Source organism: Microtus oregoni, unplaced genomic scaffold (assembly GCF_018167655.1).
Source record: "Microtus oregoni isolate MIOR12 unplaced genomic scaffold, Mior012 000030F_ref0000283, whole genome shotgun sequence".
Taxonomy (NCBI): Eukaryota; Metazoa; Chordata; class Mammalia; order Rodentia; family Cricetidae; genus Microtus; species Microtus oregoni.
In genome coordinates, this window is record NW_024543089.1 from 5,221,955 (window position 1) to 5,236,023 (window position 14,069).

At 41.7% G+C, this 14,069-nt stretch overlaps 1 protein-coding gene across 6 annotated transcripts in view; it reads left to right on the forward strand.

Annotated features, from left to right (window-relative positions):
• The window catches only part of LOC121465348 (amyloid beta precursor protein), a 225,375-nt gene that overhangs the window by 170,356 nt on the left and 40,950 nt on the right, over window positions 1–14,069 (forward strand). For all 6 annotated transcript variants that reach the window (XM_041678578.1, XM_041678580.1, XM_041678577.1 and 3 more), the window contains one exon: window positions 1,327–1,426. In XM_041678578.1, the coding sequence (XP_041534512.1) occupies window positions 1,327–1,426 (100 nt within the window). The remainder of the gene's footprint in view (window positions 1–1,326; window positions 1,427–14,069) is intronic.

Genomic DNA, 14,069 nt, shown 5'->3' on the forward strand with positions numbered 1-14,069 from the left:
TAATCTTCACCGGGCTTAGTGGCATACAGTTATGTGGAGGCAGAAGGACTGGCAGTTCAAGGCCCGCTGGGCTACATGGGAAGATGCTGGGGAGCTTGCCTTTCTTCCTGAGAACCTCAATTTAGTGCCCGGCCCCCATATCTCACCACCACCTGTAACTCCAGGTCCAGGGATCTGACACCATCATCTGGCTTTCCACTCACTGGTCCCTGCACATATAGCTGAGTGCACACAAAAACGCATACATATATACATAAGTAAAAAGAAAGCAAATTCTTTTTAAAGGGAAGCGTGTTTTAGTAATGTGTGCCTTGACATTTTCTAAGTTTCCCCCAATAATGTGGAATTTAAAAATCTGAAGTGTCAAATTTTAAAACTAGTGCTTGATCTTTTAAAGTTAACTGCCAGGGCTGGGAAGCAACTCATTTGATGGACTGCTTGCTGCCAAGTACTGGGACCAACCAGAGTTTGGTTGCCACTGGTATGGCTGCTTACCAGTCACGCAAGCGCTCAGAAAGCTTAGGGGAGGATCCCTGGAACAAGCTGGTTAGCCAGGGTGGTCATATTAGGGAACTTTGGGTGCAACTGAGAGACCCTGCTTCTGTGAACAGGTGCATAGCAGTAGAGGAAGGTCTCAATGTCACCCTCAGGCCTCCGTACACACATGCTTGCCCACATACACGTGTTCAGCTAAACACATGCAAATATTCATAAATGTACAAAAATAGATGAAATAGGGAATAAAGCCATCAATGTGGAGAAAAGGATCACTCAATAAACTGAAAACCCAATAGTCACCTGATCTAAATGCTGCCAGATGGTGATAAACGCCGCTGTAACTGCAGTGTTTAGGTTTAATACTGTCTCATGAGGCTTTCTAATGCTTTCTGCTTTCTCCTTCCCAGAGGTTAAAAACTGGGATCTACCTCCAGAAACCTAAGATTTTAAATTTTCTTGACTGGAATTAAAATTAAAAACATTCACATTCTGCACAAAATATCCCATTAAACTGAAATAATCCTATATATGTATTAGAATATTTGCAAAGGCATTGATGTAGTAAATAGGGTATTTGGGAAGCATCGGCATTAGGAATCTGATGACAGATGTGGTCTTTGAAATAGACTGTTGCAAGCATGCAGGCTACCGGTAAGTTTAAAGATAAATGAGAGAATAAAAAGATAGAGACAAAGAAGAAAAAGAGTGTCCCTTCTGCTCAGTGCTCCCCCATGCTGGTCAGTGCTATTGGGGTGTGGGGGACGGTATCTTATTTGTCACTGTTTTCTTAGCAAAGAATCTTCTCTTAGAGTTGTCATCTTCTAACAGGTTATGACACACCTCCGTGTGATCTACGAACGCATGAACCAGTCCCTGTCCCTGCTCTACAATGTCCCTGCAGTGGCTGAGGAGATTCAGGATGAAGTTGGTAAGCAAACTGTCTTTTTTCTGCATCATCACCCATGCCCATATGCTGACAAGTTGTATATTTCGTGGGCTAGTGCTGGGGGGCATTGCACATGGGGACCAGCGGGTGGCATCCGGTGTTCTGCTCTCTCACGCTCAGCTTCATTCCCTGGAGATGGTCCCTTACTGGACCAAGAGCTTGAATGGTGACCAGCCAGCCGCAGTAATTCTCCTGCCTCTGCCCCTTCCAGTGCTAGGATTACAGGTGCACGTGCTTTTTATATGAATGTTGAGGATTTAGGCTCAGGTCCTCTTGCCCCAGATCGCCTATCATGGTGAAGCTCATCTTTGCTGTCGCTTCAGATCTTAACTTTCAAGGCCTGGGAAACTGAAAGTGAACCACTTACTGAGTCACATGTCAACCAAATAGATTCTAATTTGTCCCATCTTGTACGTAGAACCTTACTTCACTTACTTTTTAATTACGAAAGGTAGAGCATTTTAGTCTACTATGTGTAGTGAGAACTCACATTATCCATTTTTTTTTGCAACCTATTAGATTTCTCTTTATTTATTTATTTGTTTATTGAGCTCTACATTTTTCTCTATTCCCCTCCCTGCCTCTTCCCTCCCCTTCACCCCCTTCCTATGGTCTACATGCTCCTAATTTACTCAGGAGTTCTTGTCTTTTTCTACTTCCCATGTAGATTAGATCCATGTATGTGTCTCTTAGGGTCCTCTTTGTTGTCTAGGTTTTCTGGGATTGTGATTTGTAGGCTGGTTTTCTTTGCTTTATGTTTGAAAACCACTTATGAGTGAGTACATGTGATGTTTGTCTTTCTGGGTCTCAGTTACTTCACTCAATATGTTTTCTAGCTCCATCCATTTGCCTGCAGATTTCAAGATGTTATTTTTTTCTGCTGTGTAGTACTCCATTGTGTAAATGTACCACATTTTCCTTATCCATTCTTTGGTCTAGAGGCATTTAGATTGTTCCCAGATTCTGGCTATGACAAACAATGCTGCTATGAATATAGTTGAGGACATGTCCTTGTGGCACAATTAAGCATCCTTTGGATATATACCAAAAAGTGGTTTTGCTGGGTTTTGGGGAAGGTTGTTTCCTAATTTTCTGAAAAATCACCATACTGACATCCAAAGGGGCTGTACCAGCTTGCACTCCTACCAGCAATGCAAGAGTGTTCCCTTTACCCCACAACCTCTCCAGCATAAGTTGTCATCAGTGTTTTTGATCTTGGCCATTCTTACAGGTGCAAGATGGAATCTGAGAGTTGTTTTGATTTGCATTTCTCTGATGACTAAGGACTCAACCTATTAGATTTCTTGCACCTACACTTTTCTTTTATGTTTGGAAGACAGAAATCAGTAATGAGTCTTCTATCTAAGAAGCCAAGAACTGGGCACGCTAATGCACGCCTGTAGCTGTGGCACTAGGGAGGATGAAACATAAGAATTACTTCAAGTTCAAGTTTGTGTTACATTGTGAGGTCAAGGCCAGTCTAGCGTATACAGTAGAACTTATCTCAAGAAATAGATTAATGTGTTAAAAGTGGTTAAAAGCACTGGCTTCTTTTCCAGAGGTCCTGAGTTCAATTCCCAGTAACCACATCGTGGTTCAAAATAATCTGTAATGAGAGCTGGTGCCCTCCTCTAGCAGAACACTGTATACATAATAAACAAATAAATCTTTTTAAAAAAAATGAAGAAAATCCTCTAAAAGAGACAAAAATCTAAAACATGACTCAGGATGTTACTGAATTGAAGTTAACATTTCTAGATGTGTGTATTAAATAAGTATACTTTGTGGTTATCTTAAGCCTCTTATCCTGTGTGACTTACATTAACAGAACACTAGTAATATCAAACTGTAGAGCTATAAACCATTATACAGGACTAGGAAGGTGATGACCTACTGCACATAAACCTACTAAATAACAGTTGGGACTTTCTGATTTCTAATTTGTTCTTATTAAAACTTTTGATTTAGCAATACACTGCTCTAAACATCAGCCACAGGTGAGTCAGATAATGAGTGTGTCACATCTCTAACTGTTGTGAAATGCCCAAGAACGAGTAACCCAGTAAACCTAAAATCTCAGTGGCAGAGAGATAGATAATTAGAATCACACTTTTTTTCTTTCAATAAAGAAAGATACACTGCCATATGAAGATAGGTCAGGAACATATTATTTAAAAAACAGAACAGGGAAGTTCGGTTAGTGGGTAAAGTACTTGCTACATGTGTAGAAAAACAAACCTGAATTTAGATCCCTAGTACCAACATTTAAAAAACAAAGCCAGATATGGTGACTGAAGTGTGCCTGTAACCACAGCAATAGAGACAGAAACAGGTCGATTCCAGAGGCTTGCTGGCAGGTATTAGAGCCCCGTCCCAAGTAATAAGGAGGAAGACACACACACACACACTCCTTGCATTCTAAATACACTGGACACCATGTGCAGAAAATCTTACTTAAGATCTTTCATTTGGAATTCTGGATGCTTCCGTTTTAAATTAGCTGATTACCATAGGAAAAAAACACTTGCTATAATGAACAGAAGAAGTTCATTGTAGGCCTTTGTGCCCTCTAAGCTCCTGATGCAGAAGCTCAAGGTCAGAGTTCTCCAAGAAGAATTGTTTTCCTTGGTTGTCCTTTGTAGGCTTCTGTAGTCTGTCTTCATTTGAAAGACAGATGAATGATCAATAAAGGCTTTGCTAGGCTAGGATGAAGTGGAACCCTAGATTGGCCCTGTGTGGTATCTACAGAACCCCTTCTGTACTAGGATGCAGAGGAACCCTAGATTGGCCCTGTGTAGTATTTACAGAACCCCTTCTGTACTAGGATGCAGAGGAACCCTAGATTGGCCCTGTGTGGTATTTACAGAATCCCCTATGTACTAGGATGCAGAGGAACCCTAGATTGGCCCTGTGTGGTATCTACAGAACCCCTTCTGTACTAGGATGCAGAGGAACCCTAGATTGGCCCTGTGTTATATCTACAGAACTCCTTCTGTACTAGGATGCAGAGGAACCCTAGATTGGCCCTGTGTGGTATCTACAGAACCCCTTCGGTACTAGGATGCAGAGGAACCCTAGATTGGCCCTGTGTGGTATTTACAGAATCCCCTATGTACTAGTAGTCGCTTTACTGTTGCTCCTATTTAAAGTGTTTCCCCAAAAAGTGAATTGTTGTCGTTCAGTGTGAAGAAGAGCATCATAGAACTCTTCCACCCTGCGCTTTACTCCTCTGGTCAATGGATTTCATTCACCTACCTTTTACCTAAATAATAATAAAAAAAACTTTAGATATGGGTTAGTTCAGTACAGATAAGGAGACAGCTAAACTTCAGAGCCATCGGCAGAATGATGAGATGGGAAAGTACCTACAAATGCCTTTTGCATAAAAGTTGGAGGCCTTTGCTTGAATACCTGGACTAGGATACAGTTAATGCTCTCCGTGGTTTGAAGAGAAGTGCAGCATTTCACTGTATAGTGCTGGTGGGTGTTTTTAGGGGTAAAATGTTTTAGACTGAGGAACTGCCAGTGTCTGTGTTTCTTTAGTGACACAGGTGTATCCCTTAATCAACAAATTATGCTTCTAACTTTAAATCTCTATTATGGGTCAAAGTGAGTGGAAAGGGGGCTATACTACATAGAAGCTATGTTGTGTGGGTGCTGGTGGGAACTGGAACCAAGTTTGTAAGAATGAATGAATAAACAAACCCACAAGCCGTGTTGACTAGAGCCCAGGAAGCATGTTGCCAGAGAATTCTGGCCCTGATCATATTACTCCATTGTGTTTCCCAGAGGCAGCCTATCTGTTTATGCTACAGTGAACTCTAATAAATCCCAAATCCATAGTTCTAGCAACTATGCATGTGTAGACCTCCATCATCCAGCCTCATGGGCCTTAGAGACTCTAGAGCAGTGGTTCTCAGCCTTCCTAATGCTGTGATCCTTTAATACAGTTCCTCATGTTGTGAACCCCCTGTTTTAGTTAGGGTTTCTATTGTTATGAAGAGATACCATGACCACAGCAACTCTTATAAAGGAGCATTTAATTGGGGAGGGGGGGGCTTACAGCTTTAGAGGTTTAATCCATTATCATCATGGCGGGATATAGTGGCATTCAGGCCGACATAGTGCTGGAGAAGGAGCTGAAAGTAGGAAAGAAGCTACCTCTTGGTCCTGCAGGCACCAGGAAGTGGTCTGAGACACTGGGCATGACTTGAGCATATATGAGCCTTCAAACCTATCCTCCATGTGGCACACTTCCTTCAACAAATTCACACCTATTGATAGCGCCACTCCCTCTGGGCTTATGGGGGCCAATTACATTCAAACTACCACACCCCAACCATAAAATTATTTCGTTGCTACTTCATAATTGTAATTTTGCTACTGTTAGGAATTTTAATATACATATCTGATATGCAGGATATCTGATATGTAACCCCCAAAGGAGTAATGACGCACAGGTTGAGAACTACTTCTCTAGACTCTAGAGTCTAGAACATGTACACACAATTGAACTCATTGGGACCTACATCTGGGTCCATACATCTGACCTTGACCTTCCATGGTCTCATTGTGCTCCCGACTGGACATCTGAGCCTTTGTCTCGCATTGGACCCTCTCACCCAAATTCTCCCTCTTTTCAATGGCCTGAGTAGCACATAGTCTTTTTTTTCTTGAAAACTCACATCCCTGGGGATCCAGCAGAAGCCTCACTACCTCTGTAAACTCTTACTTATTAGCATAGGAGAGGGAAGCAGGAAGCAATGGAATGGTGGACTAGTTCGTGTCTGCCTGTGCTATCAGTGGTCTAGGTATTTAGTGAAAGTTCACCCTTGAAATGTTGGACCAGCACATAGTTCAAGGAAGAAGTCAGGGCCCACAGTCACTACCCATCTTTTCACAGAGACAGACCCTCAGGCATTAGGCTTGTCCCCTCTTAGCAAGGCGTATGAGCTATTGGCAAATGTGAAGAATTCTGTGACAGTATCACCAGCCTATAATGGAAGAAACTGACCCTAGAGATGGCACTTAGGGTAGTGAAGGGATAAAAATAGAACTGAAGTCAGGGTCTGCCTGACTCCCACATCTATGTTCTCTCTGCCAGCCATTCTGACTCACATTGTGTTTTCTTCTATTTAACCTTAGTATCTACACATTGCTTTTCAAACTGGGAGGCCATAATCTAGTTTGTGTTAAATCGCTTGTTTCTACCTCACCAATGCCAGATCCTATGAGCTCTTCTGCCTGCCTTCCATGGTCTTTGACTCAGGAGCTAGCGAAGAGCCTGGTGTGCTTTGTAGGTTTCAATTACTGTAGTCAGAAGAATGAAGCAAATCCTCACGCTTCAAGGTGGATGCCCCTTATATTATGAGAGGGTTTCTTCGTGATCCTAAACCCTGCACACTAAGCAACTATTGCACAAAGTAACTCCTTACTTCTACTGCCACAGTGCTCTCTAAAGCTGTTGTGATTGATCAAGCCAAGAGAATGGTGTCATTGGCAGTGGTAGCAAAGTAGTGAATATACCAGACTTCCCAGAACCCCTCTCAACGTTATATAAAGTGGTTCTTTTTTGAAACCTTGACACTGTGTCATATGTTCATCTCTAGTTTGCATACTAGATGGTGGTTTGTTGGTTAATCATGGGTCTCATTTGACTATCCCAAGAAATTTCCAAACTGTTGCTAGTTCTTTTATAAAAGGCTGACCTTTTATTACCTTGTGGGTTTTAATTCAGCTTAAATTAGTATTCACAAATTCCAGAGCACGCGTATTATTTAACATTCTCCTTCAAAAAGTGTTTTGCATGCAAATTATGAACCTTTCTTGTTAGAAAGGATATGAGACATGTTTAAAGAGGCGAACCACTCCCTGTTTGCCTCTGAATATTGTTTGGAGTTCGTTTTTTCGCTTGGTGATGGTTGAGTCATTGTTTTAACAGAACATGGCCATTCAGAGTTCATGTCTGTGTCAATCATCACCACTTCACCTTCAGAGGGGCAGGATCCCTTTGCCCTCCCTCTGCTCTTCAGCTCAACCTTGACTTTGCCAACTTGCCAATTTTAGCCAAGTAAATGTTTTGTCCCTTGTCATTTCCTGTAAGTCCATGCTACATTGGTTCTGTTCTACTCTTTGTGTTGGTGTTGAGGGATTTTTTAATTTTCCTTCGAGGTTCTTCAGATTGCAGCTATAGTAGCATTCAGTTCAGAGATGTCTGTTTCACACAATGCAGCAATGGCCAATTTATGAATTAGAGAGAAGGCAGGAGAGGGGAAGGCAGCTCTAATTGTTTCATAGATTTTTTTTCTTTTAGCATTCAAAATTAATAAAACGTGAACTACTCTATAAAGCCGGAAAGATCTGTGGTGAGCAAATCCATGATTTGGGGTTGGTGTTTAAAAAAATGTGCCAAGGAAACAAGAAATACACTTTAATAAAAGGATGGTTATTTTTGTCACAACATTGTTTTTTATTAGAATTTTACTGTGGCCTCTTAATAAAAATGTCCAGTCTCCAGGAAAAAAAATATAGTATGTTTATTTTGGAGACAGTGCTTCTATTGTCTCTGGCTAGTAAACATGTTGATGTGGGGGCTGATTAACAAATCCATACAGGGCTTAAAGTGGAATACTTACAGCTCTTCTCAGTCTACCAAGATAGACTAGTTAGTGCTGGGAGTAACTGTCAGTCAAGAGAAAGCACTGGTGAGAGACGGATGCTGGAGGATGTAGAGTTCAAGGCCATCTTGGGCTGCCTAGCTAGGTAAACTGGGTTGGGTTGTGGGGGGGTGGCAGAGACAGAGAATGAAGAAAATTGTTAGTAAATAAGAGAGCGTGCTATTAACTTATTCTATTCTTACTTAACTTTTCACAAAAAGTGACTGCTATGTGCATGAAGACTTTACAGCTAGTTTAGGCATTTGGAACCATGTGTTCATGTCGTAGACAGATATGAGGACCTTTGTAGCCTGATTAATAAAAACCCAGAGACAGAAAATGGGTTCAACCAGAAGGTCAGAAAAGCAAAACAGTCACTGCCTCAATGTAGTGATATCTTATTTGTATTTTAATAAATGAAGCTTGCCTGTAGATCAGTTTGCAATGCATTGCTGTTATCCTTTCCCCTATTTTTAGTGTGTGTGAATGTGTGTGGGCACATAGTAGGATACACATGTGTATGTGGCGGCCAGCAGCTGACATAGGGCAACTTCTCTATACTGATGCCCGTTCCCCTGGTGCTGGGATTGCAGGTGGGCTGCCAGATCCACACAGTTCACACTTGGCCCCAGACTCCTGTTACAGCAATCGGTGTGCACTGTGAGATGATTCTACCCTAGACCCCCTGCAGAAGGTGACTATTTAGAAGTAGCTGAATTCATCCTCCCTTCTTTTGCTCCATATCTCAGTAAAATTCCAAAGACTCTGGGACCTTTTCGTTAAGCTGTGCTAGCTACACTACATCTCTAGTTTCTGTTTTTCATACCCTCCCTTACTGCTTTGTGGTGGGGAGCATCTCAGCCAGGTGGGGAACGCCTGAGGCAGCCTCTCCCACGCCAAGCTGCTGATTCTTACCATGATGCAGGGAGATATTTTCTCAACTCACCAACTCTTACGTGTGGCACTATAATTTGAAACAAAATCAAAAAAAGAAATTCTAACAAAGAATGAGTGGGGTGTGAAATCAGACCACAGTGGTGGTAGCATGATGGTTTCCTGGCGTGGGACACTGCGACAGATGTGTCCTGGTTTTTTTTTCTAGTCTTGGGAACAACCAGTGATTTTGGACTGTAACAAGGGCTGGTTTTTCTGTTTGTCACAAGCAGCAGCCTTCAAGGTTCTTTTTTTTTTTTACTTTTAAGGAAAAAAGTCATAGTGATATTTGCCACCCAGAATATGGAAATGAAGCCAAATTGAGATTAATTTTGAAGTTTGCTTCTAAGAGGATTAGCTGGGAATGAAACGAATTTGTTTGCATGTGAGTCAGAGTTGGGAAGGAATGTTAATTTGCCTTTCACTGTTCTGCTCAGAAGCAAATTTTGCAATATAGTCACTGAGTAAGCCTCATAATTCTTTGTTAATAGCTCTTATGCCGTGTCTTCTGCAGACACAGGTGGGAAATCGTAAACAGGGAGGATGGGTCAACAGGGCTGGGAAGACGGCTCAACCATCAAGAGAACACACTGATTGAAACAGGAGGCTCATGAGTTCCTAGCCAACTCTGACTGTACTGGGAAGTCCTATCTCAAAAAAAAAAAGGAATTTAAAAACAATAAACAAACAAATAAACAAAAAAACATATTCACAGTGTCTTTTGAGGAATGAACTAGGTTGTCAATGGTAAAGTCTGGTTCATTTCAACCACTGTTGATAAATGACACATTGACCCAGACAAAGAATTTAAGAACCATTTATTGTCTGTCACTCTTGGAAGATGTTACTGACTTGTGCTTGCTCATTAAGTATTAGCTACACCTTGTGCTTGAAGTAGCACTGACCTCTATAGAATTACCTTACCTTTGCCTTTCTTTATGGCTTGTGTGATAAAAACACAGGTAACAAAGACACAGGGATCAGAAATCAAGACCTTGGCTGTACAGTCAGGTTAGGAGAGAGCATGAAATGCTGTCTTAAAACTTGCATCTCACTGTATGCTGCTCTCATTTGGCCAATGTGAGTAACAAGATCCAAGAATTAATGAAGGACATATAGCATCGCTAAATTATTTACTGAATACCTAAAAGATGCAGGGCACCATCTTTCTTTCTCAAATAGCTTAGAATAGTTTACAATTTGCTCAGAGAGACTTCAGATCAGCAGCTAAGAGAAGGCTTTGTTCTCGTTAAGGCAACTGATGAATACTAATCTGATAGCTCTAGGTGGTCTAATTTGATAGCCATTCCTTACTCCCAATGTCACCTAGTGAAGATTACTAGAGCAAGAGGGCACCTTGCTTTTCAGCTGCTCGAGCCATATCATTTTATAGGTACCACCAAGGCCATGCATTATAGCTGGTTGATAGCCTGTAGAGTGATCCGTTTCATTGCTTTGGATCCAAAGGTGCTTACTTAGTGCTAATGCCAAATTCAAAGCTGCATTTGGGGAAAGTATGGGTATCTTCAGCATCTTTTCATCGCAAGATTTATGAGATAGAGAAATGTCCTTTTAGCAGCACCCTTGCACACTTGCATCTATGTTAAGGTAGTAAAGCAGGGTACATTTTGTAGAACTTGGGGGTCACGCCATCATTCTCCACTTGCTCAGAGCTCATATGCCAAAGTAGAACAAACCCCCCTTCCTCCATGTGATCGTTCCTATAGAGTTTTCTATATAAGAAAACCCAGCCTTTCTGTGGCTCATGATATCATAATTGTCAATGATGACTTCACCATTTAGTCACAAGGGAGCAGCTATTCAGGCTTATGCTCCAGAAATGTTTATGGCCAAAGTCTCCTGGCAGACAGCATGTAAGTGCTGTATTGTTGCTGGGCCCTTAAATCAGACCCATGAAGTGGTCTCTCCTGCCAGCAGAGGAGATTGCTTCTTGATTGTGGAAGCATGATCTATTTGTTTCCACTGAAATATACTAAGAAAGGAACAAATAATTTAATGAAAGTTTCTGTGTGTTTTTTTTCTGTTTGTATTATTGCTGTTATCTTCATTTTGATAACAAACTTTAAATCTTGCTTAATCCTCAAAATAATCCTACACAAGCAAAGTTTATAGCTTCTCCTTTAATTTATTATAGTATTCATTTATATGTTTTTGAAGCAGGCCTGTATATGCCAGGCTTTTCTCAAATTCACAGTCCTCCTGCCTCAGCCTCTCAGGTGCTGTGAAGCACTGTAGTAATCTTCCTCTAGTCTCCTTGGTGAGTCAGATATTGCAGACAAGCTGCCATCCTAACCTCAGCCCTTAATATAGTCATTGACTTATATTCTCCATATGGCTACAGTGCCCACTTCAATTTTTACTTCTTGAGGTTGAGCATGCATATATATCTACTCACAAAAATATGCCATGCCCAAGAGATGATTAATAGAAACAGTTCTCATCAGGTGACCTTAGACCAGTAGCAGCAGCAGCATCACTTGCAAGTAGTTAGGGATGTGCATTCTTAGCCTCATTCCCAGCCTGATAAATTAACAATGTGGGGGTGCATCAGCTCTTATCACTGTGGCTAAATACCTAACATAAATAAACTTAAAATGCCAGCTTTATTTTATGATATACCTCTACTTCAGAGGTCTGAGTCCATAGTCTCTTGGCCCTGTTGCTTTGGGCTTGTGGCAACTGTATTATGACTGAAGGACCTTCTTACTTTGCTGTGGCAAGGAGGAGAAAGCAAAGACAGGAAGAAGAAAAAGAAAGAGCAAGAATCACCTACTCAAAGACAAATCCCCAAAGACTCAACTTCCTCCATTTAGGTCCTATCTTTTAGAGGTTCTGCCACCACTCAGTGAGTGGTACCTTGGGCTGTAGACCAGACCCTTAATGCATGGATCTTGGTAGGAAATGTAAGATCTAGAAGTACTGAGGTCCAGTCTAGAGTGATGGTTCTCAGTCTAATCTATAGTAATGGCCAAAGGTGTACACATAGTAATGGGCCTAAGGTATAGACAACTTGTCTTCATAAAAAGGTGCCTTTATTATTGTTAGATCTATTTTAGGACTGGTGGGCAGGAGAAATGGCTCAATAAGTAAATCACATGCTGCATGAACATGAGGACCCAAGTTTGGATCCCGCTGTATAAATGCTGGACCTAGTCAGCATCATTTGTAATCCCTGCACTCCCAGAGGAAGACGGGAGCCCCTCAGTAACAAAAGACTGCATGCACACAGAGTAAACAACAGAAAGGAGAGCCTGAGACTGGAAACTGACCACTGAGGTTGTCCTTTGACCTACGCCTCCACGCTATGGCACACACGTCTGTATTCACGTACATGTACACGCATCATACATGTCTTTTTAAGCAATGTTATGTGTAAAACTGTAGAACTATAAAGGGCCAAAGATGTTCAAAGTTACTCTGTCTCAGACTCCTCTACCCCGATAGTCTTAAGATTTTAGAAAAACTGTGGTGGATGGTGTTGGCTATAAGTGCTTACGTTCAGGAAACATGGGTGGGAGCAGTTGACTTGGTTAGCCTAAATGGCCTGAGTATGAGGTGGTGGGTTTTCTTCCTCCAGGTCTTGCACATGCTTGTATGAGCATTTAGCTCTTGGTTTGAAAGTAATTCTGTAAAAAGGAAGAGGCATTTCCTAATATGCTACCATTGTCTTCCTCTGTGACTTATTAGAGTAGGTGATGTCTGTCAAAATGGGTTCTACATATTATTGGAGTTTCTCTTTATTTCATTAAACATTGTTATTTGGGGGTATCTTTTCTCCAAAATACTTGGGATGGGGAACATTTTAGATTTCAGAATTTTTTCAAATGATGGGCATGATGAAACAAACTCCAGCTCTCTGGCCTAAAGATGACGGCCAGTTAGAGTTTGTTCAAAATGCTTTTAAAGGTGCTGGTCAAAGCACGGCCCCAGTTGTCAGTCTCCAGTCTCTGCCTTCCAACCAGTTTGAGACAGGGTCTCCTTTCTTTTGTTGCGTATGCTTTAGTTTCCAGTTCTTTATGTCTGCCTCCCATCTGGCTGTAGTAAAGGAGTGTAATAAAGACTTAGGCTTCATGTAAATTTTAGATTTACGTCCATGTAGTCTCGCGGCAAACCCTTGCAGTATCCGGGTTCTGAGGATGGCTGAGAGCAGCCTTAGCGCCAATATTTCCTACTGAGAACCAACCTGCGCCATTTCCAGACTGCTGCAGGCACGTCTGTGATCCTGGGCAAATCGGGGGAAAGCTGTCTCAAGAAAAATAGTAGGCGAAACCAAGTGAAACATTGTGTAATCTAGTAGTCAAGGCTGCCAGAATGCATTTAGAAGCACATTGGCCCACTGCGTCTCTCCTTCCCTTTGGCAGGGAGCCAGTAGCTGCTCCTGAGTGTTTTGTTTTGTTTTTCCCCATCTTAAGTAGAAGCCGTCATACCTAAAGTATAAAGTACTTCCTTCAGGTGCAGGAAGGAAAACTTAAGTCACAACTATCTGCGGATTGCTGAAATCACTTTCTTTATGGAACAGAAAATGGCCTGGTTATCCTGTCCTTTGATAAACTTGGCATTACCCTCTAAGTCAAAGATTGTATGGAAATCTGAGAGAAGTTTGGCGGTCTGTTCTCTTTGATGTGGAAAGAGAAAAGCTGGCTTCCTTCCCCACGTTCAGCAAGGGTCGGCATCCACCCCGCTGCTAACAGCCCTTCAAGAGAACTTGAAAGTGGTGCGGAGCCCTAGCAGTTTGCAGATTAAGGATCCAGGGTGATTAAGTGGCTTGCTCAAATCAGAGACGAAAAGTGGTCAGGGGTCAAGGGCTTCTTCATATCTTGCCAAAGTTCTTCAGAAATCAAAGTGAGTATTTAAATACCTGGGCTGTGAATAAATGAGATGCTTTTTCCTTTAGAGGAAAAATAGCCACGCAGAATTAAAGCCCTCTGTAAACATCTAAGTGTTCAAATATGGCTGTGTTCCAGAACTTGACACTAGTTGAAGCAAGTGCCATAAACTGGCAGGTTCCTGGTTAC